Source organism: Bombus terrestris, chromosome 8 (genome assembly GCF_910591885.1).
Source record: "Bombus terrestris chromosome 8, iyBomTerr1.2, whole genome shotgun sequence".
Lineage (NCBI taxonomy): Eukaryota > Metazoa > Arthropoda > Insecta > Hymenoptera > Apidae > Bombus > Bombus terrestris.
In genome coordinates this window covers 1,594,883-1,621,449 of record NC_063276.1, presented here as the reverse complement: position 1 = coordinate 1,621,449, position 26,567 = coordinate 1,594,883, and the positions used below count along the sequence as shown (strand labels likewise).

Below are 26,567 nucleotides of genomic sequence, written 5' to 3'. Positions count from 1 at the left end.
ATGCTAGTAATATCTATTTTACTAAGCAAAAATCAATATATAACAAATGAAAGTTTTCTTGGTGATCACTATAAACTTGTAAATTATACAATTTATTATAACAAATTGTTTGTAACAACATATAACATATCTTCAGTTAAACAGAAATGCAAAAATATAAATTCAAATTGATTTTATCTATTTATAAAATAACTATAAAATATAGTTAAATTATTGTCATAATTTTTTTTTATTAATATACTTTTAATATTAGCAACATAATTAAAAAAGGAAAAATAAAAAATATTATAAACTTAAATATTTAAAATTATGCTATTGAAGTTATATATGCAATTCTGAATTATGAAAATTCTTGAATGATTACTATAAACTATTTTATTACGTAAATTTATTAACAAATTTAAACATAACAATGAACTAAATGATAAAATATTAAAAATATTACATTATATTATTTGCAATAAGTTGGCAAGCATATAACATTGTTTGAAAATACTGCATGTCTTCAATAAAGGTACATAAGGTATGCTAATAATGAAATTTGCATTTAAACATTTCTTATGTAAGAAATTATTAAATTATTAAGTTACTAATATTACAATGCTACAAATTCGATATTACTTGTAGTCATATAAAATAATATTATTCTACCATGCATTACATTCAAACATTTGAAGCATATTTGTTTGAATTGTTAATAATTCTTTATTAAATTAATATTCATTTAAATATTTGAAACAAAAATAAAACTTTAATAAAGTTCCAATAATCTAGTTTAATATCACATTGCAGTAAATATTTTATACTAAATATGAATTTTAAAATATTCAAAAAACATGTTGATTTTTAGTAATGAACAAAATGCACTTATAATCATATTTTAACTAGTGATCATGTTGCAATTTCATTGTCATTTAACTGTTTCTTAACTACCATAATTTTTTAATAATTGCACTCATATATTAATATTAATTTTAATGTTTGTTGACAAAAATTGAGCTGGAATAATTTTTGTATTTTAATAAATGAATTTTGATATGCTATTTATATGTAAGCAAATATTTTATAGTCATGCAGTAATATCGCATTATTGCCAAGTATCAATATTTCTTCAGTTACTAACATACATATTGTACTAATGTTTCACTTTAAATATTGCAAAAAATTTGATATTTGTATATTTTAATCAATACAAAACTACATAATAAAATACTTTTTACTTTATATTTAACATTACATTAGTGAAGGTAAAAATATAGGATAAAATTATTACAAGATAGATGAATTGTTAATTTCAGTTAGTGTTCGATTTACGCACAGTTTCATCTAGCAATATTTAAAAATTCATAATTTAAAGTATATAAATTTATATGTATATAATATTTTGTGCTACTAAACTTTCATATGATATTTGTGGATATATATTACTCAGTAATTATGACTTTATAATTATATATTAAGTTAAGTACAATAAAAACAGGCTATGTAATTATTACGCATTGTTAGACAATGTAAAATTCATAAGTATGCAAATATATTTTCCTTGTTGTTAAAATAAATTTGTCATAATAGTAATTTGATTGTTACATTTTAAATACATTTGGAACAATTTCCAAAATGTTGATTATATTATGTAACATATTAAAATGATAACTTGGCACTTTCCTTTATTTATCTAAATATTTTTAACTATTTATGATCTTGGATTAATATACATATATTTAAATATAATTTCAAATAAATTGATTCGGTTTGTAGCATATGTAATAAAAAGTTATTAAATAGTTTAATAATGTAATATGTGTATATTGTATAGGAAATTGCTCTAAATGTCAGTCTTTATAATAAGATTCGGCCGATATTGTTTAAATATTAATAATTAATATTCTCGAAGGGCCTATTTTGAATAAAACTTTCTATATATTTCCTCTTAACACAATTTTCATATAACTAGTGATTAAAACGGATAACATCAACAAAAATGTATAAATCTATAACTTTTTAAGCTAATCCCTAATTTGTTTATCTACATTTATAAAATGAAAAAGATACTATTGTTTTCATATTTATAGCAATATTCTGTATAATATTTTTACATTCTCTTCAATAACTTTACATAAACATTTTAAATTCTATAATATGATGTATTATGTATAAGTCTAGCAGTGTGTGTGTATATGTATATCACATATTACTTTATTAAAACCCTGTAAGAAGGAAAAAATATTTTCAATAGTTACTATATTGTTAACTGAATTTTAATTTGTGTATTCAGTCGTCTTACATATTAAACTTTAAACTCCAGATTATTTGTAAGAGATATAATGGCATGTTCTTGTGTAATAGCAGCTAACTCTTTTAGCCACTCGTCTAATACAACTGCGCATAAGACCACATTTTGTACTGGACTTACTTCATTTGGGGATTCCCAGGACGTTTTTGTATAATATCTAATCGATGAAAAATTTTATAGTATTATTATAATTTTTATAAAAGAAAGTTTGTATAATATTAGTTAAATTTGTAACATATCTTTTTAACAATTTTGACTAGTGAATCTATCAATGATATGATAATAAAATATTTACCGGTATCCAGAACCATGTCCAATAGCTTCTAATTGATTTTCAGATATACCAGTTGATTGATTAACAGTATTGTTTAAACTACTTGGACCAGAACTGCCACTTGATCTTCTAAGCATTTGCGTAAAAGATGATGTTAAACTCCATCTCTTATTTTCACCTAAAACGTAATCTTTTTGAGTATAATACTTATATATTATTCATATTTGTAAGCAATTATTATACCTACATCGTTTGAACACTTCCGGGAGTGCATGGCAATTATAAGCAATAATATAATATTTATGTATACTTATATATTGCATCAATAAAATATATTAGTGAAGTATAATTAATATTTAAGTAATCAGAAAAATTGTACCTCTTGAAAATGGTTCCCCACTCAAAGAATTTCTTTTAATGGATACAGAATGAGCAGCAGCTTCTAATGCATTTTTTCTTGCATTTACTAATTTATCCTCGCGGTTAATTAAAAAGAGTCGTGCTTGTTCGACCAATATATCTATATTATTATGTTGTGAAAGAAATTGATCTATTTTATGTTTTAAAGATGCAAGTACCTGATGAAAGATGAAGTTTTTTTTATAATCTTATACACTATTTGTGAATATGTACATAATAAAAATATGTATATAATTACAAACCTGAAAAAGTGATCTAATACTGGGTTGAAATACTAGAGAATGATTTAAGAGAAATGATTGTAACAAAGGCTGAGGATATATTGCTAATCTGCTGATAAGACCAGTTAGATGTAAATTAACATATAAATTATTACTTGTCATACATTCGAGTTTTCGTAAAAGAACATCCAAAAATATACCGACATTCGGTTGTCCATTAAATACATCTTGACGATAATTTTCTTTACTTTGTTTATTCGCTGTTAATTCTTCTGGTGCAATTGAACTTGATTCTATGATGCTATGAAGAGATAATATACCTTGTTCTTTGTTTGATTCAATTTCTATTTCGTCGTGTTCGCTTATTCGATCTTCGCTAGGTTCATTATCTGGAGTTGACTGCGATGAACCTTTAAATGCGAAGCTTTCGTAGCCGCTACTTTCCCCTAACGATAAAAGTGAATTCATGGTGGTGTTTGAATCGTCATTACTGCTATCAAATTCCTTTTTATCTATTAATGACATTTCTTTAACAGAATCTGATATTCCGATATCTTCATTTAACAATTCAGCAATATCTGCATCTAATTTTGCTTGTTCTTCTAATGATAACTCTATACCTGTTGCCATAAGGGATTCTATTTTTAACTCTTTCTCTATTGTATTTAAATCCTTCCCATCTAGCAAAGATATGTTAACTAGCATGTTATCTATTGATGAGTTTTCAATAATTTCATTAAAAACCGTTGGTTGCTTTACTGTCTCTAATGATAAAGCTTTATTTGTTTCAGTTTTCTTCTGAGATTGATCTAATAATGTATTGTCATCTATTAAAGTAGTCGCACTGCTTGTAGTACTATCTTTTGGTAATTCTCCATTGTATTGATATGACCAAGTAGAACAAGCAATTCGGCAAGCTCTTATTTTTTGTCGAGCGTCACATAAATACGCATGATAATTTCCATAAAGGCTGTCTGATAATCTGACGCCATAATTTATAGATGCTGGCAATGACTTCAAAGATTCAGATGTAGCATTTGAATATTTTTCATATGTTGTATTGTTAGGTAAAGAATTGAATTGAGAATTTATAGATGCAAATGGCGAGCAACAACTTGGTGTCAAAGACAAAAACTTCTCAGCTGCACGTCCAAAAGGATCAATATCTCTTAACCTTCTACGTTGGGAGAGCATTACATGAGAACAAGGACTTAATGCACCCAGACATAATTCTAGCATAATGTCTTCACAATTTAAATTAATCAAAGTTTCAAATAGTCCCAATGTTACTATACATAACTAAAACAAAGAATTGAAAAATTTTTATGATCTTTTATTATTTATTATACTTACTAAAAGTTATCAACATTGTCATCTTTTATAATATGTAATAAAAATAAAATATATACCCGTGACCTAGAAGATATCCTTTGAATAAGGCTATCCAGTATTCTGCATTCATCATAATTATCTTCGAGTAAAAATCTAACGAACGAACGTAAGAGACCAGGTTCAGTTACAGAACGAAGAAATAAATCAAAATAAGCTGTGGCTGCAACTAATTCATCCACTGTTGTCTGTAATATTAGAAAATTACTTACCTATGATTTTGCGTATATATATATACTTTATCATAACTTAACTAAAAATTAAATAATAATTTTAAACAATTAACAATTAACAATTTTTAAGAACTTTTTAAAATGTGTAAATGTCATTAAGAATTTATAATTCATGAATAAGCAATTATTAATAAAACTGCTACAATTCTATTTAATATGTCTAGATTTTAATATTCAAATTTTATTTTGTGGTAAAAGAAGGATATTAGCATTTATAGATAAACATTATCTAAAACACACAAAAACTTCAAAAGTAGTTAAACAAACTCATACTAATATTAATTTAAAATAGTTTCAAGCTACATATTTTTATTACGAAAACAAATTAAGCATAAAGCATAAAATATGAAACAAAGACAGAAAACAAAAGCATAAAAAGCATAACATATTTAAATTTGAAAAAATTTAATCATTGTAATTTGGAAAATTTATGTATAAAAAATATAAATTTTATGAATAAGATATATTTCAAGTATTTTATGTAAAGTCATTAAACATAAGATTTTAGGTATACTTTATAATATAATTCATATGGTTTATAGGTAGTTTATAAAAGCTTTATGTATTAAATGTTTATTGTAACTATTTGTAAGTATAGAATGTCAGTAAAAGCTTAAGCCTGCACTAATATTATATTATTATTTATATAATAAAAATCACGTAATATCAAGAAGGTATTAAAACTTCCTAGAAGTATTAAAACTAATATTAAGAAAATTGAACAAGTTTACTACACTAACTGCAGTGTTTTGTACTAACCCAATGTTCTTGTGCATCTAGCTGTTCTATGGTCAAACCAACAGAATCCTGAGCACCATAAACATGTCACCGGATAGCCACCAACAACCATATCATAACATAAATGATTCGAACTTTATATTAGCATTATTATTAATACTTAATTAGTACTAGGTATTAATATTTACATTTACCATCACCACATTGACAATGTTATATGCATTTAATAACACATCTATATGTACCTATAAGAATCTCTTAAACAGGAAATATTAATAAACTTTACGTACAATTCCAATTACCAATTATTATGTATTTAATGTTTTTAAATAACTAAGCAGGATATTAAAATAAGATGAAATAATTGAAATCATTGTAAAATTGAGTAAAAACCAGGAAAAAGTCATGTGATTAGCATACTTCAGTATTTAAAAAAAGTAATTTATGAAAAAGAGAGAGGAAGTATTGTATATATGTATGTTTAATAATAACAATTTACTAACCATATTCTATTTTCAAATAAACAAGTTGCAAGTACCTTCTTTCACCACACATACATGTAAAGTAAGAAAGATATTGCAATGTATTATAAACAAAAAAAGTATATGATAATTATCTATTATAATAATAAAATAAATACACATATTTAAATTTCTAATATAAGTTTATAAGCCATTTGCAGAATGACGCATTTCATTTAAATTAAAAAGGTAAGCAGATGTTTTCATTTTAAACAAATAATAAGATATATATGTATGTATATTATATTCACCTGTAACAAAGCTGGTCCCATCACAGGTACCAAAAAGCCATGATATAAAAATTCAAGTAACTGTTTTTGTACCAAAGGATGTGCGACTTGTGCAACAGCATTACAAAAGTCTAAAGAATTCATTAAGTGCATCAATGCTGGTAAATCATTAACATCATCTGGTGTTAACCGATGCCAATCATCTGTTTCAATATCTAATTTCCTTGGTAACAATGAATATAGCCCGCTTAAACCTGTAGCTAATACCTAATTATTAAATGAATAAAAACTTCATTAGTACTTAGGTACATAACAATATAGCATATGAATACATAATAATTATAAATTACGTTTATGTAAAACTTATCGCAATTAGTATTATCTCTTATTAGCCATTATTTTCTTTTTTTACATAAATTTAATTTATTACAAAGATTACATACAGGACATATATTAGAATGATCAGCAATGTAGATGCCAACTTCATCATTTTTTTTTGAAAGAGACATACAGAGTAACATGGAATCACGTGCTTGTTGTCCTACTCCACCTTCTCTGTGCACATATGGTATCAGTAATGTAAAAATAATAAATCTAGAAAAATTAACGTATATCATTAAATATACATTACGCAATATACGCATAATGTTCTGTATAAATATGTTTGTAATATTCTACCAACTTGTTTTTTCCTATTGCTGTTGGATGAAAAAATAAGTCAAGTAATGCCATGTTTTGCATTAAAGCAACACATAATTGATTTAATAACACTACTAATTTTTCTTCTACTTCTAATGGCATAATATCATTTGCACAATCTTCAAGTAATCGTAACAATGGTCTGGCAACTGGTTCATGGGCAAGAAGAGTACCGCTATGTGATACTAAAAGTTCATATAGCTTTAATTGTTCTAAACGAACAGCATTATTAAATCTGCAAAATTACATACAATACAACATACAATATATATATTACAACACACAATATTATTTTTATATTAAATAATGTCAAAACACAAATTTTTATGATTTTTGATCAAAGGATCTCTACCTTCCACTATGTTTATTCCAATCGTAAAGTTTAACAAGGAGGTTTTCACTTAATAAATGCTCCAAACAAGGAGAGTGTGTTGCTGTTGTAGATTGTCGATAATTATTGTAAAAGTTAAAATCACGTAATTCTAAAACTAAAAGAGTTACCATCTGATCTACATGATTAACAACTCCAAGAACATCATCTTGATTACATATTCCTTTCGGCGGCTGTACAAATATAATAAAATACTTAATTACAATCCTTTCTAATTTATTACGATAATATCAAAAAGCGGAAAATACTACAGTTACAAAAATCGTTTGGAAAACTTTCGAATCTTTACTTTTTAAGCTAATGCTATGTTTTAAAAATTGAACTTACAGATGTACGTAAAATGATTTCGTACGCTTGTTGCCAATGTTTACAAAAACTGTCATAGCATGCTGACGGGTCAGCATCTTTTGGCGGAGAATCTCTTGAACGTTGCTTAGTGAAACTAGTTCTCAAGGGGCTACTTCGTAACCAGCTCATTTTTTCGCTCTATATTTTATTTACTTCCACGTTCATCAGAAACCTGATTTCACGCATCCTTTCTCTTCGAAATCTCTCATATTACTAACTGGCATAAAAATAAAGTATTCGTCTATCTTCCTCAGTTTCCACTAACCAAGTTTTTCTGTCAAAATTGTCCTACTTATTGAGATAATCGCCCATCTACGCAGCAAGGACACAGTGATAATACAAACTGCATATTTATTATGCGACTTGCGCATTACGAATACTTTGCTAACGCGTGTCAGCGTTATATTATGTCAAATATTTTGTTTGTTTGATAACCAGCAACTAATCACTCCTGTATTATTATGTTAGCCCATTAAGAAATCGCCATATTTATTCAACTAAGGTTTAGAGATTAATTTTAACTTTTTTTCATTTTTCCTATTTTTCCAGATTTATTTGAGGTACGTCCATGTTTATACTTCTCAATGCAATGCGTTTTGTCCAGTTTGCATTTTAGAACCATTTCAAAAATTTGTATTATTTAAAAAGAAATCAGGAATCTTTATGTATCTCCCCAAGATAGTGATTTTCATCTTAAAATTTTATAAAATATAACAAAAAATTTCTGTTTGACTTATATATTATATAACGATTAAAATATAGATATTAATTAAAACAAATGATGTACTTACATACTTAAGCTTTATTAAGTATAAAGAATTAAATCTCGAACATAGTAATATGACAGATGTGTGTAAAGAAATATATGTAAATAAGGTATTGTTTAATTTAACCAAAAAAATAGTGTATTCATTTTACATTATGACAAAGTAATGCAATATATTAATATTCACAGTTTCTACTCTGTATTAGAATGATATATGGTCAATTTAATGTTATAGCTGCGACGAATTTTAAATGTTAATATGTATAAAATCTGGAGATATTAAAAAATATGAAAATAATTAAAATATGAAATTAATTTTATTAAAAAGAAATAAAAATTCTCGAAAATTTAAAAAACAATATGGTCACATAACTATATCACAATCACAATGAGAACCGTAGGCATTGTATATTTAAAAGATTAACAGTTTTATGACTTAAAAAGTTTTAATTTTATTATTTTCGATATAAAGGAATAAAACTAAAAAATAAATGTTAGAATAACTAAATAGATGTTAGAATTATTTTGTTAATTATTCTATAATTAGCATATTACTATATTTAATTGTTTTTGTACATTAATTGTAACTTAACCTCAATCTTTTATTCTGTTTCAGTACTGAATAACTTTATGTCTGAGTCTTATGTGTAAGAAATATTACTAAACATATAATCAGAAATGTCCAAATTTCTATTTAAATCAATTAGATTATTTTTAATTAAGAATAACAGTAACGTAAATCAGTATGTTCAAAATTTTAGTAAAAGTTGTATAAATCATGCAGATGAGGAGAAAAAGAAAGGAAAGACTACAAGGACTCCCAAAATTACACTTATACATACAGATAAATCTGTTTCTGTCATTTCATTAGAGAACGCAGAAAAATTAGCTAAAAGACGAGATCTTGAGTTAATACATGTATCAGATACATCTAAAAGTGGTAGAAGTGTGTATGAACTTGTAAGTTCTTCAAAGATTGATGAGATGACAAACAATGTAGAAGTATGTAAAGATGAACAGAAGATAAAGTCTATTAAGATATTTACTATAAAACAGAATATTATGAATTATGATTTAAATGTAAAAATTAATAATATTAACAAAACGTTAAAAAAAAATTATAAGGCTAAAATATTGTTTTCCCACCCTAACGGGCCTCAAGTAAGGAAAGCATTAATTGCAACTATCTATGTTGTTTATAAGAGCTTGTATTCAAAATATTTGAATTATTAATAATAAGTTAAATTGCATTAATTTAAAAAATTAATTGGTATTCAGCTTTAATACAATATCATTAATTTTATAGGAAGAGATGATAAAAGAAATTAAAAAAAAGATACAGGGATTTATCTCAGGAACACAGAAGAACAAAGATAGTACTGTACTTATATATACTCCTTTATTAAAAGATGAAAATATTTCTTCAAAGGAAGATGTTAATGATAAGTAATGTACTGAAAAAGTGGGAAAATTAATAAAATCTTTCATAATTTTATATGACAGTATATTCTAATAAATGATAAATTAAAATTTATTGTATCATATATGGATCTGTCTTGTAAAATTGTGTAACATAAATGAATATTATATACATAGGACAAACTAAAATATATAATATAGTAATTTTCAATTATGTAGTTCAAAGTATTGGACAACAAAATGGACAATAATTTTATATATAGAATTAGAATATTTTACATCCTTAATACTAAAATGAGATTCAAAACTACTGATTTTCAAATCAAAGTGGTTTCTTACATATATATATTACACTATATATTATATATATAGTAAAACATACTTTAACAGACTCTACTATTCAATAAAATAAAATATTATGCTTATAGTAAAATGTATTATTAACATCAGTTATACTGCCTAAGAAACCAGAACTTTCTTGAATTTAGGATATTTATTAGGTGATCCTTTTAGATTATACAGAGTGTCTCATTTCAAATACGAATCCAGAAGAAGAAGGAAGCGGGGTTGTTTTGCCACTTTCAGTTTTTCAAGAAGACGAGTTTTTGCAAGAATTTGATTAAGAGTGATGAAAACTATATCGATATCTTATCTCACTTATATTAATATCATATCGATATAAAAGTAATTAAATTTTGTAGTTTTAAGTGATTGGGTATTATCATTGAACTTTAGAAGATATACACGATATTTTGCCGCTAAACGACTATTGCTTGTCTAGCTCGTCGATATCGCAGCTACATGTAATCGTATCGGTACATAATATTGTCTGAGAAGTTCTTTATAATTTTGTCATTATATAGTGTCTAAGAATACATATATGAAAAAAATCGAACATTTTGCGTATAAAAAGTGAATTCATCGGATCAGTGCAAGGAAATGAGCAATGGCGCCATGGGGTGGAAAATCGTGTGTTTCGCCGCAACAAAAACTTGCGGGCTTTTTAAAAAATTGAGGGCGATATAGCAATTCTACTTCCGAATTCGTTTTAAAATAGAATAGTTTAATCATCTAGTGGATATGGCAGATCATAATTCAGTGTTGAACAATGTTATTAATATATTGGTAACTATATTCATATTATATAGGAGAGAACAGTTTTGAATTTCATTTAATACTATATTATATGTATATAGTATCATTATTGTCAGATATACATATGTAAGTGAATATAGTAACTTGACTGTGTCTTGTTTAATAATGACTTATTACTATCTAGCGATATGTGACATATATACTCTTATCCTTAAGATTAATTACAGTATGCTAAGATGAGAAAGAAAGAAAAATATTACGATTAACAAATTGTGTAAAATTAATAAAAATTGACTAACTAGTACGATTATTTGAAATATAAATATTGTGTACTACATTTACTTTACTTGGAAATAATATTGGATTAAGCTTTTGAATAATAACATATATGTAAAAACTATTATTATACTCCTCATTTATAAATATTTTCTCCATGTTGATAATATTTGCCCAATTAATTTTACTTACATCTTAAACATATAATTTTAATAAACACTAATTGAAATATTCGATCTTAAACTGAGATCTATATTTTCTTAAATCTTATGTAATAAATGCCACAAATATATATTTTATAATAATAGTTGTACAGAGAAACATATTTATTGCTACTATACATAGATTGGCTTTCAAAATATTTGAAAAACAGTACATTTTTTAATAATAATTTAAATATCGATTTACTACATATTTTTTCGCATAAATTGTATTTTTTCTTTTTGTATTTACTTTTTTTGAACATATTTTTTATGAATAATTGGAATGCGGTTTTTTTTGACTGAAAGAATTACTTACATTATATGTAAACTCATATGCAATATATGTGTAATTATATATTACAATTACTCGTATCACATATGCATATACATATGAAGTATTTCATATATGTAGTTTATAGCGATTTGTTATTATTTTTCGATATTGAATAACTGAAAAGAATTAAAACAAAAGGTAGACAAGAATTGTAGCACGATATTTTGTGCGTTGTATTACACTAATTTGATTTTAAAATTTATCATAAATATTTTCTATTTATCTATAAATAAAGGAATTTTTTCAATGCGTATTTGATTTACTGCTAATTCATATATACCTTCCAACATGTTTATCAGAATATAATTTCGGTTTTGAACACTCTTTTATTTTAAATCTTGCAATAAAAGCGATAGAAGATTAAACAAATTCGATTTTAAAATATTATGTATCAATGCATCAAGCATCCTCAAAACTAATATTGTAAAATATAATATAATTAGGTGATATCTAATAGGTATTGATTGTCAGTTCTTATTTATAGTACCGTCAATTTTTGGAAAATATATCACGCCAAGAAATTGTAATATTTTATAACAGCTTTTATTATGTATTATAATTGCAAAAACTTTATTCCATGTTAAATCTCTATTATGCTTGATTTAATGATACATAAATGAAATTTCAGATTCAAATGCATTTAAAGACAAAGAAATAAAATAAAAAATGGATATGTAAAAAGTATGGATGAACATTATTATGGACATCTCTCTGTATAACATTTTCTGTACTCTACCAGAGAAGGGCAAAGTTTGCCTCTTGGACCAAAAGGTTGAACTTTGACTATTCTTGTCCTGTGTTGTGCTGCTTCTCCACAAGTGGCTGTACAACGTGACCATCTAGACCACTGTGTCATTTTACAGTCAACTGAAACTAATTTCATCAAGAATCGCATTAAGATTTAAAAATTTTCTCAGAAGTAATAGTTGCGTCTGGTAACCGTATCATTAACTCTACGGCCTTAACAATGAAATATTAAAAAAATATGTTTATTAATAAAAACTCACTTTGATTTTCTTCTACCTTCAAACTTTGGTCACGGTATATACGTCGCCTTGGAACATCAGCTTGCAAGGCTACGGATTTTACTCTTATTTAATCAGTTTCCGTAGTTAGTACACGTTAAATTAGATTAAATTATTTTATCTTCATTCTACTTACAACACAATGGATCTTTACGACATTTTCTTTTACGATGTAATTTTGTTGGACATCGTTTACCTTTACCTCTATGTGGTACCTATATTATTCAAATTAAACGAAGTTACGTACTCTTTTGAAACTATTGGAAATGGAAAACATTGATTCGTACGAATTTTTCATCGAATAAAATAAAAAGAACATTTAACTTCCACTTTCTTTCTGATTATAAAAATTTATTTACCTTAATTTCTCTTGTACTATTTTTATATCCACGACATCCTGCACACTTAGACCAACTACTCCATTCGGATACCTGACAGTCGACATCTTCCGCATTATAAGACGATTTCATTTGACTGTCTGCTTCTATACCTCTGAATTTTAATTTCTCTGCAAGAAGATATCGCATATTGTTTACTACATTGCAAAAAACATTTATAAACCAAGCAGGTTGAACGTAGAATGTCACTAAATTGCGTTAATGTTTATACTGATAATAAGCAAGCAGTTAACTGCTTAACAACATATCGAGCAAAAAATATCGAATTTCAATCAAATTACGCAACATAATTATGGCTTTCTTTTTTTTTTTTTTTTGTTGATATTATTCGAAATTGGGGCCAAAGGGATTCGTAATTTTCGTAATTCGATTTGCAAGACGAAGTAATGCAATTTGTTAGGTAGCATCACCATGGTGTGCTCGCTTTGTCTTCGTACTGCGTTGCCCCTGTGCAGGTATGTGATAGCTGAGAACGCTGCTGAGGGATACCTTATAGTTTTTCGCCATAGTTGATAAGTTAGTCCTTAAATCTTCTATATTTTTTTGATAAGCAAGCGTGCACAGAATAATAATGGAGATTTTGTTAAAAAAACATAAGCCACAAAACTTGAATTATTAAATTTCCTATATTCGATAATCATCAGAAGCTCTAAACGAGTTCGTTCGAACAGTAGATATAGTTTTCTTTCCTTAAAGGAATTAAAAATCAATGAATTCTTTTAGAGTCGAGTTATTGTTACTTTTATGATGCAAAAGTATGTCAATAGTATCAAAATCACTTTATCTTATCATCTGAACAAGTTTTACTTCCATCGTCGATGGATTTTTGAATAAAGAAAGATGTAAGAGATGGCTGAATTACGAAGGGAAACTTACTCTGATAGCTATCGCAAACTTTTTTGCAATCTTGTTCAGTTGGAAAATTATTTTCATTTCCATCACAGCCGGAATATTTGAACGATTTACATCCCTTCTCTTTGTCGAAATACCAACGAATTATGTTACCGTTGCATCGTCCTTCTTCCTTCGGTTTCTTGCAAAATTCTGCAATCAGTCCAACATTCTCTTAACAATTTTTTCTTTATTTTTGAAATCATTTTTATTACGATTCACCCTTTAATCATTTCTCACTAACTTTTTCTATAAATAACGAAAATCTGCATGATTAATTGCTTCTCTTTGTTTTTGTTTTACGTGTTTCTGCTGCTTGTGTGCTTCGATTTACAATTTGAATCTTTGTTTATAAAAATGCCGCATGTCATGAAAGTGTAAAGGGAAAATTTGATACAGTTCTGTGAGAATTAAGAGGGTTTTATATCTTGGTTTTTCCTTTCAACAAGGGAAGCTTTATAATTGTAGAGGAAATAAGTTAAGTTCTAATCCGTTTTTGGGACTTGTTACTGCGAAATTATAAGAACATCCTATGCTAGGCATCTACGAGATTTTTCGAAATATTTTTAAATAGCAACGAGTTAGACTTTTAGCGTCTTTCAAAGCTAATATAGAATGAGCGCGCAAAGATTTGTATCAACTTTTTCATGTATGAAAATTGATTTTGCTCCTGGTTAGAATAGAACAAGTCTTACCTTCTGCTTCTTCTTTCGTGAAATTACATGATGCAATTTTAGCTTGACAGGGAACCGCCTCGTGCCTGCATTCTGTAGGATCCACGTCATCATGGCGTTTCCAATTCTCATGGGTCATTCTAAATCTCGTTTGGGTACCGCTACCGCAGCTAGAACTGCAGGGTGACCACAGGGACCATTGCATGTAACGCTCTTCGATGCATTTCTAATTAGAAAATCAATACGATGGATGAATTAGATTCTTGATTCAATTACTAAGATTTCTGTCATTTAATCATTTAGGCTTATTTAACTTTCTTCGTAAGTCTCATGGTTCAAAGGATTTTGACGTCCCAGTAATTAATTGAATTTGATTTTTAAATATGTCCATTAACAAACAATTCTAATCTTCTATGTTCTATTAATTCTTAATAGAAAAAGTTCTAGAAATAAAACTTAATTTATTATTAGCATCTAAAATCCTTTTTTAAACTGTTACGGCGAAAGAAGAAAAAGCTAGTGACTTTGTAACATCAGAAAAGAATGTATTTATAAACTAGACGGTGTCGCATATAGTGAACGTTAGTCGATTGCATTTATTAAAAGTTGAATGTCAGTGCGTAACAATAAGTCTATATGCGTGACAAAGTACATTTAATAAATGACGTTATTGAATGAAATATGAAGTGACAAATAAAATGAATAATCTAGCACTGTGAGCAAGCAGAAGAGAAATGATCATTATTTTATAAAGTAGGCAAAAGCAATTTTGTTTCGTTGAAATATCGATTATCTAGCTTTCTTATTCATTTCATCCATTGCTTCTGACTTACTCTGTGAACGGAGAGTTAACTGATCGTTGATTTTTCACTTTTCTCGCGATTAAATCGCTCGACTTACGTGAGGATGCCAGTGGATGGTTCAGCGAGAAATGGTGCAGGTATGGTTTATAGTTACTCGCGCGTGGAACGATTATTCTGAATAATTCGAAATTCGTTAGTAATGATTCGTATATATACAGAGCGTCCTGCATAACATAGCACTAGCATAGATACTATGTTATGCGGGACAGCTTGTATAAGATGATCTTCAAATGTAATTATTATTACTTCTACGATGACCAAGTTCGATAATTTGTTAATAATAACATAAACAAGCGCAATTGTCAAACGATAGTTTGTTCTACGTCTTATTTTCACGCGCTCGACGAGACAATAGCCAGAAAGTTACGTGCACGCGTTTTGCGAGGTTTCTGCTAGTTAGCTTGCAATTAGTAAATTTTCGTAAACTATCACTGGATTCTGTACTTGCGACCATTCCTCGATTCCACCCAATGTTGCGTCGTCTTCCTCGTAATCTTCTTTGTTATCATTGTCCTCATTGTTATCATTCTCCTCCTTTTGGATAGACATCTCGCTTACCTCCTCTCCATTCTTTTCGTCGCACTCAGAATTCGTGCAATGGTCGGTTTGTTGAAGTTGTTGGTCGCTATAGAAGGCTTTGCACTGTTTATATTTCTTGTTCTTGAAAGCCCTTGTTCTGGTCCTGATTCCGCGGCCGCAGGTCGTCGAGCATTCACTCCAGTCACTCCATTCGTGTAATACTTCGGACTCGCTGCATCCTTTCACCGATCTTCGCTCTCCATTGCTATATTTAACGATATTCAATTTTATTTCCTTGCTATAGAGACAATCCGTTTATTTCTAAACCTTCTTGAATACCTATAGCAACGTGTTTCAATATTCCTAATCACACAGGTTTCTCTAGGAGAGTTTTCATAAAATCATGGTAATTACCAATCGTGTCCAAGACATTGACGCCTGTCACTTAGCGAGACGTTGCACTTGTTCGCGACCGCTGCAGCTTCGTTCTCGTAATATCTTTGTCTGAGTTGAGTGCCACGACCGCACGCTGTCGAACATGCGGTCCAGTTGCGCCATGCTGTCACTTTGCAGGCTCCTGTATACGTTATAAATTATATCTTCGTTAAACTTCCTCGTTAAAATGACCATCTCGAGCAGGAAATAAAAAAAGCTAATAAAAAGAGATATTCTCTATGTTGGTGTTTATTTAAACTACTGTTAGTTACCCGTATCTGTGGACGATGGCGCATCTTCCGACGCGTTCTTGCAGGCTTTCTCGTAAAGCCTCTGTCGGTTCAAGTAAAGTCTGGCAAGCGGTTTCATATCTAAACCGGAAGGATCGTAAAACGGAGACTTGGAGTCGTTTGGGTAGCTCGAAGTTATCCTACGGATGGGTTCTTGAGGATCAGTTGGCGAATCCGGTGACTGCAAACGCAAGAAATCTCCTTCATTTTACCGCCTACATAAAACGCAATTGCAGTATAAAGTAATTAAGTTACGCCTATCAAGAAATATCAAATAACGACGATATCAATAATTAAGCACGAGACAGTTCAAATAATTGGATTATAATACAAGTCAGTTCAAATACATTCATCAACCTCCAAACAATTCTCGATCTCTTCAACTTATTCATTTTATCGTTATAAATCTGCTTGTTTTATAAATTTCTTTTATTATTATTATCGTTCGTTTCCTTTGAAATTAATGAATTATTTTTGCCTCTTTATTATTGCTCAAGATTAAATTTGTGTTTCGTGAGGAATCACGAGCACATCGTTGAACGATAGATTTCGAACGATCGAAAAGCGGAAATGTTGCGAAGCGACGAGGAAAGTCGTTGGTCGGCCGGAAAAGCGTCGCTGGCACGATTACTTCGACGCCGTCAGCGATTTTCACGCGATCCGCAACCCTATTGTCGATTGTTAGGCCCGAGACCCGCGCTTGAATTTATTATGCGATTTTCTGCGCTCGACAGCTGACATTGATTTCGTCCTCCTAAACGAATCTTTTCCGCTGGGCATCGAAAACTGCTGAAACGTCTGGGCTTTTCTCCGCCAAAGGGGAAACCATTTTCCATCGTAAACGAAAACCTATTCGTCTTTACCTGTCATTTGCAATTTTTCATCACGCTTCTTAATTTGTTTTTTATCGGCAGCTGCTTTTCGTTTTTACCCGTTGGCAACGATCGGACTGAACCGAATGGAGCCGGAAATGGACCAAGAAAATGTTTGGAGGATGTTTTTGCGAAAATAATTATATCGTACGAAGTTGGTAAAGTAGAATTTAAATCGTTTGAGAAAGGAATTTTTTTTTACCAAATACGTGATTCCATTATCAGTGCCCGCATCGTAAGGGTACAAATTTAGTTCTTTGTGTTCGATCCAAGTGCAGCTATCCAAGCACAATTCCAAGCCTGAAACTCCGACGATCCAGTCCGGCGAAGGATCTACAAGATCATTTTTCACATTTCATATTTTAATTGAAATTCAGAAAACTTCAATTGATCCATCGTAATTTCTAGAATTTTTCAGTGGAACTCGTAAAGCATTTCTAAGTTTCAAGAATCGTCACATTATCCAAGTATAAATCGGGAGAATTATTTTTCTCCAAAATTTCCTTACCGATCATCGACACCAAAGACATCAGGTGATGTTCCCGATCAACACGGAATACTGCGAAAGTTTTCCCAGTCACATTGGGATAACTTATTCCTCTGGCTTTAATTATAGTTCTGATCTTTTTACTCTGTGAAAAAGTAAACCATTCGTAGATCGATATTTACTGTCAATGTTAATACGAAAAGAAATTTACGCAAAATTAAAATCGAATTCTTATAATTCAAAGCAAAGAATTTATTTTGACTGTAAAGTAACTGTAACTCTCCTTATTCCCCGCTACAGTTAACTTTTCATGACAGACAAAAGCGAATTTAAAAAATTGATATAATGTTCTCGTTTTAATATTTACTTGACTCTTTAATTCGGATTCTAATTTCCTGGTTGATCCAAGTTCAGCCAGTTGTTGCAACCCAGGACTAGCTAGACCATCGTATTTCCAAAATCTATAATCAACCGTATGCGATGCCCCAATTACGTCTGAAAATCGAATGAGCCATCCTTTGCTAGGAAAGTCCTGGAAAAATGAAAAAATTCGATTAAAAATTATTTTCCCATTAAAAGATCTTATTAAAGAGAGAAAACATATTGCGTAGCTCGTACAAAACTGTTGGAGCGTATGTTTTTAGTTTCAATTTTTCGATAATCACCGGCTGAATACACGAATCTGATCACAATAGTGGCTCTCATTTCAATTTGACCGAATATCGAAAATCGTTGAATCGAATGCACACGGATGCGATTCCGTATTTATGGGTAACGTTTTCCTATAACGTTGTTATATACCCGAGCCACATATCGTCGCAAGTTAAAAGAAAGTTTCGTCGAACTTTCTTTCGACCCATTTTCACGTCGTAAAGTAACTCCGTCCCCCGCGACATCGATAAAACAGCATCCAGTCTCCTTATTTAGCATGAAGAATTCCAATTGGAATTGAAATAATTCCTCTCCAATTTCAACTTCTTTCGATACTCTTCGTAATTTGTCAACGTACACTCTTTATTTTAGCACAACGGTTTCGCACAAAATGAATTCGTAGTCGAATTTTATATGTTGGAAATGTTCAAAATAAATAATTTGTTTCTTACACGGTGTAACGTACGTCTAAATGTCCACGAACTAATCCTTTTTCCTTTCACCAAGACGATAATTTCATTTATACGAATTTTTCAAGAATCTTATTTCAATCGATCAGTACACTTAATTCACAGCGCTTCGATTTCAATAAAATGAAGTTTCGACGAAAAAGAGGAAGGTCGAAATAAAAGGAAAAGGAGTTGCTTCGCTTTCGCTACTCGTTCGAAGGAGTTTCTCATCGAAGAGACACGTCGATGCTTAAACAAGAAGATCGATAGCGATTCTATGCATTTCTGTTTGTCGATTTTATTTGACAAGCTCTCACGTGCCTTAGGATGAGTATTTCTAGACCAAAGTCCCTCGAAAGTAACTTCGTACTTCGCCTCGTCGCAGGCGCAGCACTTTTTCAGAACCTGTCCCTGGTCGTCCGCCTCGGCTCTCGAGTCTTGACATATCTTTAGCACTAAGTTCTGATCATCCATGTACCATGTATCTGGCGTCTCCAATATCGTTGCCCTGTGAGAAAAACAAGTGGAAGAACACGTGTTACCGGGCCCACGTTCCCGAGATTCCATTAATTCGAGATGTCAGCGTTTACCGAAATGGGCCAAGCTTTGCGTTTAAATGCATGCTGTTCAATGCGAAGTAGAAAGATTTATTTTTCGGTCGGTTTGTCAAATCGTGCAAAAAAATAGCGAAATATCGTTCTATTCTTGCTACTAGCGGTTTAATTCTGTTAAATTTTAGGATAAATTCCGAAATTGATAAATCGAAACATTTGTCTTTGGAATTTTCTTCTATTTTAGAATTCTTCTTTTCCGATTGATCGTGAAAGAAGAAAAAATACTTTTCCACTGAATAAGAAAGAATGTTGACGAAGGAAGAATTTTCGTTACGCAAAATTGAAAGATAAAATGTTTGTTAAATCGTGTATTTATTAAATTACGCGCGATATTTCCTTTTCTCGCGTTAATTAAAAGATCTGTACATACAGAACAGACCAATATCTCGTTGATTTTCATTTTATAAATTCGAATAAATTACAGGATACGTAAACGACGAGAGGAGATAGATATAAATTTATCTATATGATTAAATTCATTACTATTTGCATGCAAAAACACGTTATCATTTTCCATGCTTGTTATTAAAATGTCCCTTCACCTGATAAATATGCAACCGCTACCTTCGGAAGGGCTGGTCCAGGCCACAGAAATCTCTTCTTTGGACATCTTCGAGGTCTCCACCACGGCGTTCGGACAACTTTCCGAGTATGTTGTCAACAACTCGTCTTGCAAATCGAAGATGCCACTCTCTGCCGTGTCGTCTTCTTTTTCGGGCTCGGCGGATATCAAAAACCTAGTGAATTTTCTTGGCATGATATCCGTACTATCTGCTTGCAACGTCACTGAAACAAAAAATTGCATTTCATCCTCTTCTTCCTTCGTCCTTAACTCTTTCGCGCAAAGAGATTTTTATATTTTAGACAACGATTCGTATCACGTCGATTACAATTATTACTTTTCTTCCTCCTTTTAACAAACCTCAGGGAATCGTGAATTTTTTCGTTCTCCAAAAATCATTAAGCTTCATCCTTTGCTCGCATACGTTTCTTCGTATGATCCGGCTATTTATCCAACTATGGATATTGGCACAGTCTTCGCACAAATTGTTTTTTATGCATCGATATCGTAACGTGATTTACGGCAAGTCTCATCTTCCGAAGTAGTTCGTAGACGATAATCGAGGGAATTAAGATCGTGACTTTCTAATGAACAATTTTCTGCGACGATGAATGCAGATAAATTCGTTTCCAGCTAATGTCGTTCTGACTTTGTGGACAGGACGGAATCTTGCTCGAATATCCGTTCGTCGGCAAACAAAATACAACAACGAACCACTGATCTTCTAAATATTTATTTCGGATATCGTTGTTGCAAAATATATTATCGTTTATCTTGCTATTCCTAATCGAGCAGCCGTACGTCTCTGTTACAAGGCAGAAATGTACATTGGTTACCTCGTTGAAAATATTTACTTTATTACACGTGTCACAACAACGTTGTAACGCACCGCCGAATTCTAGCTGCATATATTTTTTATTGCTACGTTAAATTCTCTGTCTCGTGTAAATTTCTGTAGAGCATATTAAATTCTCACGGTTTGCACACTCTCGCGACTCGTCCGATTATTTTGTACGAACTTCCCGCTGTTTTACCGAAACAATTGTTCGTTTATTCTGTGACAGACGAGGTAACATCGTTGCAAACGTTCGAATAATTTAGAAAAAGAAATCGAAAAGGGATTAATGAACATTTAATTTTGTAAATAATTATGACTCATTGCCAGATCGATTATTAGATAATACCTATTTTTCTTCAGACGGATAAATATTAATAAAAATTGGAATATTATTAAACGGCGTTACGAAATTTCATTCTATTTGTTCGATACTACCGATTCGTGGAAAATAACAAAAATATTCGATTCGTTGATCTGGCAATGTGTTTTACCGGAAAGATGAGTATGAGGAGAACAGAATCATATATTTTCTTTACAAAAGCCTCGAAAATAACGAATTAATACAAATTTCGATCAAGCGCTTTTAGATAATTAAACGTTGACGAACATTTATTGGGAATGGAAAATTAATGCCTTGAATCCAGCATCGAGGGAAATTAAATTGGTTGCAGGCATCGTGGTAGTGAAGCAATTGCACTGGTTTTCTTTGACTCATTCGCGCAAATTACTCACGGAACCTTTGCTCAACAGTCTGTATTTTGTGCAACACAGGCGTCAAACAGTCGTGCAATAACGTTGTGTAGTAGGTGTGTATACGATGTGATTCGGTTAGCGCGACGAACAGATTGATCGTAAGCTATTGAAACGAAAAACTCGTTTGGGTAAAATTTACGCAACTTCCAAGCTTCTAATTTTACATGCTTGAATTTTTATCGAAATATAATTCGTGCGTGGACATTGAAAATGTTATCGAACGATAAACAATACAACGCTATGGTAACGAAGTCTACGGTTAACTGCGCGAAAGTGACGATTTAACGAAACGGTAAAATAAAATGTTTTGGCTATCAAATACGAATTATAAGATGTAAATTATTGTCGTAGCAACTACTGTCGATAAATTGTTTCGATAAAAATGATCAAAGAATTTTATGTTAATAAAAAATAAGTAACTAATTTTGTCTGAAGTAAAGATAATAATATCGTTTTAAATGTCTTCGTAAACAGATGTATGAGAGTTACGTTAGTCGACAGATATTACAAAGATTATATTGTCAGTGGCAACTTTTAGCATGTAAATCGACGACCGTAGCGAGTTTACAACCGATTTGCCGAGTTCTCGGTTCTGTATGAATTTGAACGACTTTGCAAGCACCCTGTAGACATACAAAACTATCTTTTCCCTTCCAGTCGATTTTACTTCGTCTCGTGCGTGTACATCAGAGACGTAACACGCAGATGTTTAGAGCATTTATGGCTTCCGGTATTACGGGTCTTCACAAACTGCGTCTAGTTCACCGAATAACTCAGTCGTCACTTAAACGTTGATCACAAATATTTTTCACGCAATGCCGTGCACGTATCTTCCTCGTCGTATTTTGCACGTTTAAAACGATCTCGTTGATCGAGGTTTAGTCACCTTTGAAACAAAATTACACGAAGTAAAATAAATTTTTGGTATTTCCATTATTCTATTTTCACTTATGAAATATGTATGTGTACACGTTTCTATTTAAAAGAATAGCGTAATTGTGGGCAAAAATTATACTGCGCGTGACGATATGTAACGTTAGTACATAAATATTTATTCTAATATTTTTAATTGCAAAATATGTACGCGCAATTATAAATAATTCTCATTTTGGAAAAGTGACTGCCCATGGAATAGCGTGCACGACAGAAATTCCAAGAACCTTTTAGTATTCGCGTCATCAGCATGAAACTTGTTATCTACATTTCTGAGTACGCCAAATTTAGCTCTTAGGAAATTAGCTTAAATTTTTCAGCCACAATATTTCTCAGTACCAATTACAGTACACGATTAGGAAAGTAATTACATACGCGTTTAATTATTCTCGATATTGACTTTAACTTTAAACGAGTGAAAATTTTTCAAATTGTTAGAAACGAGAAATCTGGAAACTTTGGAAATCCTGAACATTCTGCGAGCTTTTAACTGCAAAAATTACGAAAAGTTTGAAAATCGAAATGTCTTTAAAATATCGGAATTTTTAGATGCTCCGAAAATTTGAACGAGCTGCACAACCTTAGAAAATTTTCAAAGTGTACAATGTTCGTAAGTCCCGACAATGATTATCGCGAACGAAGTACTGAATGCTTACTTTCAACAATTTAATACAATTTAATCTGATTATAGTCTGTCTGCTATAAGCAGGTCTGGGTTAGGTCTAGGTTGCGTCTGCGTTAGTGTTTGCGTATACCGATTGTCATTACCGCATTACAAAACAATTTCAATTATGAAACTCTTGTGACTTTTTTTTTAATCATTCTAATTGTACAGCTTCGTATCAGACATTGCATCTTAATAAATTCACGCAGAATTCTTTTTTTACGAACTACTCATTTCCTATAGAATAACGTTGAATCTGCAAAATTCTAACGCGACGTTTAATAGTTGAAAAAGGCGGTATACCGTGAGAGAGTTGAATAAATTCTTCTTGAACACTGTCTAGACGCAATGACGTTAAATAAATCCAGTCTCGAAATTGAAAGTTGCGCCAGCAAGCAGTGACACATGACTCTCACGATCATTCTCATAACCCTGAATTAGAAGAATTAACTGGGAAAAAGGGGGGAAAACAGAGTTAAATGAAACCTTCGTCGATGTATCGTGTTTCCCACGCTGACACGCAGAAACAAAAGGAAAGAAACTTGCTCGATTTTGCAATTGCGCGTGGAAAAAATCTCGCCTAAGGTGCTACTCTCTAATCTGTTAATGTGGTTAGCGGTAACACTTCTAAGGTGCTGTCTTTCCATGAACGTTACACTCGGTTTCTTAGCTCTGTCATCATTGTTCCTCTACATTTTTGGGGATATTAATTTTCAAAATTACAGCTATGCGTTTATCTCTTTCAATTTCGTCCTGTACAACTTATCCGCTAACTTTAATCTGATAAAGTAACAATCGTCGATATTTAATACCACATGGTTACGTACGTTATCGTCACAACTGTCGCGAGCGAAAGAAAAATATCGAAGAAGAAAGAAATAAACGGCAGATTACCTTTGCAAGTAATTTTCAAACCAGCGGAGCATGCAATCTATTCAATGTCTCGAGAATTTAGTTGTCACGCTGCTTTATTGCTTCTCCGTTTACGTCTTTAGAAACCCTTCGAACGTAAATCGAGGAGATTTGTTGTCTGCGCGACAAGGTTTAATCGAATTCCCGATAATGTGAGTTCGCTTCATTATTTTTTTCCTTCTCTCTAGGCTGTCTTTTCTTCTGATGTTTTACAATTCTTTTTTCTATGCGATCGATTAAAACCTCTTCAATGCGAATTCTACGATTCTTCCGCATCGTGTTTCTCTGTACAAAAATTGTCTTTGTGAGATGACTGTCTTGATATACTGGAACCGTATACTATCATTTAAGAAATTGAACGATTCTCTAAAAGGGTTCGATACATTTTATCAATCTTTTATTCCGGACATATATTATAAAATAATAATCAAACTTAAAGTAACATCACAAAGAAGCAACTTCATTTAAAACATCCAATTTCTCACACCTTTTAAATTTACGATTCTCCAGCAGCTTCCATTGAATTAACCAGTAAGTTTCATTAATCGCGTCAGTTTTATCCAAACAGATCAACATCGGGTAAGCTCTTTAATGACTGGGGGAAGAATAATAGCAGCACGAAGACGTAATCGCAAATAACTTTTCTCAATGACCGTATAATCTAACGAAACGATCGCTCTCTATCATTTTACCGTATTTAAAGTTTAATTAAATGGTTGAAGGCTTTCCCTCTGTCCGACAGCGTGTAATTAGATTTAGCCGTGGCAGTTAAATTACAAGCAAGCTTTCGTTATTATTTATGACTCCTTCACTTACGACGTGCAATAAAGAAAGCAATATAGAGGATATGAATAAACAAAATAGGTATAAGCGATGCTTTACGCGCCGATAAATAATAAAAATAACTTTTTCTTTGTTTTATGATTCGATAGGATTTCCGCACGATGTATGTAAGAACCTGTTGGGGCGTAAGTTTGCGAGTTAAGCGTTCGTTTAAGCACAAGCTACTATTTGTCGTTTTCCGAGTACAGCGTTAATTAACGGAACAATTTCGGCTCTGATTAAATTTTTAAAGTTTCTTTGATCGCGAATAATTTGGAAGTGACGCGTGCGAAACCCTACTGTTAAGCGAGTGAACGCTTAATATTTTGCAAACGAAATAGAAAGAGTGGAAGGTTTTAATTGCGGTATGGAAGGACTTTGCACCGCGTCCTTATTATTCGTTAGTCTTTTTGTCGGCGGAGAAACACAGAAACTGAATTCGAGAGATGACCATAAAACACATTCCCCGCTTTCTGTACACTATTGTCTTTCCCTACTAAATTGAAATTGCTCCGAGGTTGAAAAAGGAAACGGAACCTCTTTCCGCAAATTCGCAGCACCCTCAACTCGGTTAAATATTCTCAACGTTACGATCGTTTGTTATACTTTCCAAATTTTTTAGTAACGCGATAGTCTTTTTTAATGACATTGTTCGTAGCTTTTGAAACACAAAGAGAGAGAGAGAGGGAGAGAATAGTTATTAAATTATCAAAACAAAATGGCGAGATGCACGTGTTTGATTAAAAAACAATTGATATTCGAAAACGACTATTTACAGGTATGAAAAATGGTAGGAGAATTTTATTTATCAACGCGTTTGTCTAGCGTTTTAATAAAAAAAAAAAAACATATTCTCCTGCAAAAAACGGCAATGCATGGTTTATGGCAGAGCTGTGCAAAAATATCGAATTCTGGCTACGTGAATTTTTTCAAAGTGGAGACTAAAACATTTAATGAACGAAGGATAAATAAGTTACACCATTGGGCAGCGTAAATATATAGATTTATATAAAGCGTTATATAGATATATATAAAGAAAAGATAGGATATTCTATATAACTGCGG

At 30.9% G+C, this 26,567-nt stretch overlaps 3 protein-coding genes across 15 annotated transcripts in view; 1 reads left to right on the top strand and 2 right to left on the bottom strand.

The window, feature by feature from the left end:
- Positions 1–954: 954 nt before the first annotated feature.
- Positions 955–7,895, bottom strand: LOC100642758 (FHIP family protein AAEL005291). Of its 4 annotated transcripts, XM_048408135.1 has the most exons (13): positions 7,737–7,895; positions 7,371–7,582; positions 7,002–7,253; positions 6,763–6,913; positions 6,341–6,586; positions 5,590–5,637; positions 4,618–4,785; positions 3,230–4,507; positions 2,947–3,145; positions 2,815–2,826; positions 2,589–2,745; positions 2,285–2,450; positions 955–2,207 (listed from the first exon to the last, which is right to left on the bottom strand). In XM_048408135.1, the coding sequence occupies exons 1-12, from the start codon at positions 7,884–7,886 to the stop codon at positions 2,288–2,290; spliced, it is 3,036 nt and encodes a 1,011-aa protein (XP_048264092.1). In that variant the 5' UTR covers positions 7,887–7,895; the 3' UTR covers positions 955–2,207; positions 2,285–2,287. The 4 variants fall into 4 exon arrangements, with proteins under 4 accessions (XP_048264092.1, XP_012166312.2, XP_048264093.1 ...); XM_012310922.3 differs by lacking the exon at positions 955–2,207 and having other exon boundaries at positions 2,243–2,450; XM_048408136.1 differs by lacking the exons at positions 955–2,207; positions 2,815–2,826 and having other exon boundaries at positions 2,243–2,450.
- Positions 7,896–8,186: 291 nt separating this feature from the next.
- On the top strand, positions 8,187–10,018 carry LOC100643244. Of its 5 annotated transcripts, none has more exons than XM_012310926.2 (3): positions 8,187–8,317; positions 9,140–9,684; positions 9,830–10,018. In XM_012310926.2, the coding sequence occupies exons 2-3, from the start codon at positions 9,202–9,204 to the stop codon at positions 9,971–9,973; spliced, it is 627 nt and encodes a 208-aa protein (XP_012166316.2). In that variant the 5' UTR covers positions 8,187–8,317; positions 9,140–9,201; the 3' UTR covers positions 9,974–10,018. The 5 variants fall into 5 exon arrangements, with proteins under 5 accessions (XP_012166316.2, XP_012166314.2, XP_012166317.2 ...); XM_012310924.3 differs by lacking the exon at positions 8,187–8,317 and adding an exon at positions 8,495–8,633; XM_012310927.3 differs by lacking the exon at positions 8,187–8,317 and adding an exon at positions 8,715–8,920.
- A 525-nt stretch (positions 10,019–10,543) lies between these two features.
- Positions 10,544–26,567, bottom strand: part of LOC100642883 (spondin-1) — a 34,115-nt gene continuing 18,091 nt past the window's right edge. The window contains exons 1-16 of one of the 6 annotated variants that reach the window (XM_048408139.1): positions 20,941–21,347; positions 20,561–20,804; positions 19,726–19,912; positions 18,672–18,836; positions 18,326–18,449; positions 18,020–18,150; positions 16,928–17,126; positions 16,635–16,797; positions 16,146–16,485; positions 14,860–15,064; positions 14,150–14,317; positions 13,684–13,806; positions 13,235–13,383; positions 13,012–13,090; positions 12,858–12,926; positions 10,544–12,723 (exon numbers count right to left, since the gene is read on the bottom strand). In XM_048408139.1, the coding sequence (XP_048264096.1) occupies positions 12,548–12,723; positions 12,858–12,926; positions 13,012–13,090; positions 13,235–13,383; positions 13,684–13,806; positions 14,150–14,317; positions 14,860–15,064; positions 16,146–16,485; positions 16,635–16,797; positions 16,928–17,126; positions 18,020–18,150; positions 18,326–18,449; positions 18,672–18,836; positions 19,726–19,912; positions 20,561–20,775 (2,493 nt within the window). In that variant the 5' untranslated portion in view covers positions 20,776–20,804; positions 20,941–21,347 and the 3' untranslated portion in view covers positions 10,544–12,547. The other 5 variants (XM_048408138.1, XM_012310918.3, XM_003396990.4 and 2 more) reach the window with 5 other exon arrangements.

What these genes read in the sequence shown, in the direction of transcription:
- LOC100642758 (XM_048408135.1), bottom strand. Translation starts at nt 7,886, where the DNA reads ATGAGCTGGTTACGAAGTAGCCCCTTGAGAACTAGTTTCACTAAGCAA. An exon ending in AAATCATTTTACGTACATCT is followed by an intron (nt 7,583 to 7,736) that starts GTAAGTTCAATT and finishes ATATTTGTACAG; the next exon opens with CCGCCGAAAGGAATATGTAA. An exon ending in TGGAATAAACATAGTGGAAG is followed by an intron (nt 7,254 to 7,370) that starts GTAGAGATCCTT and finishes GTAATTTTGCAG; the next exon opens with ATTTAATAATGCTGTTCGTT.
- LOC100643244 (XM_012310926.2), top strand. Translation starts at nt 9,202, where the DNA reads ATGTCCAAATTTCTATTTAAATCAATTAGATTATTTTTAATTAAGAAT. An exon ending in CCCACCCTAACGGGCCTCAA is followed by an intron (nt 9,685 to 9,829) that starts GTAAGGAAAGCA and finishes TTAATTTTATAG; the next exon opens with GAAGAGATGATAAAAGAAAT.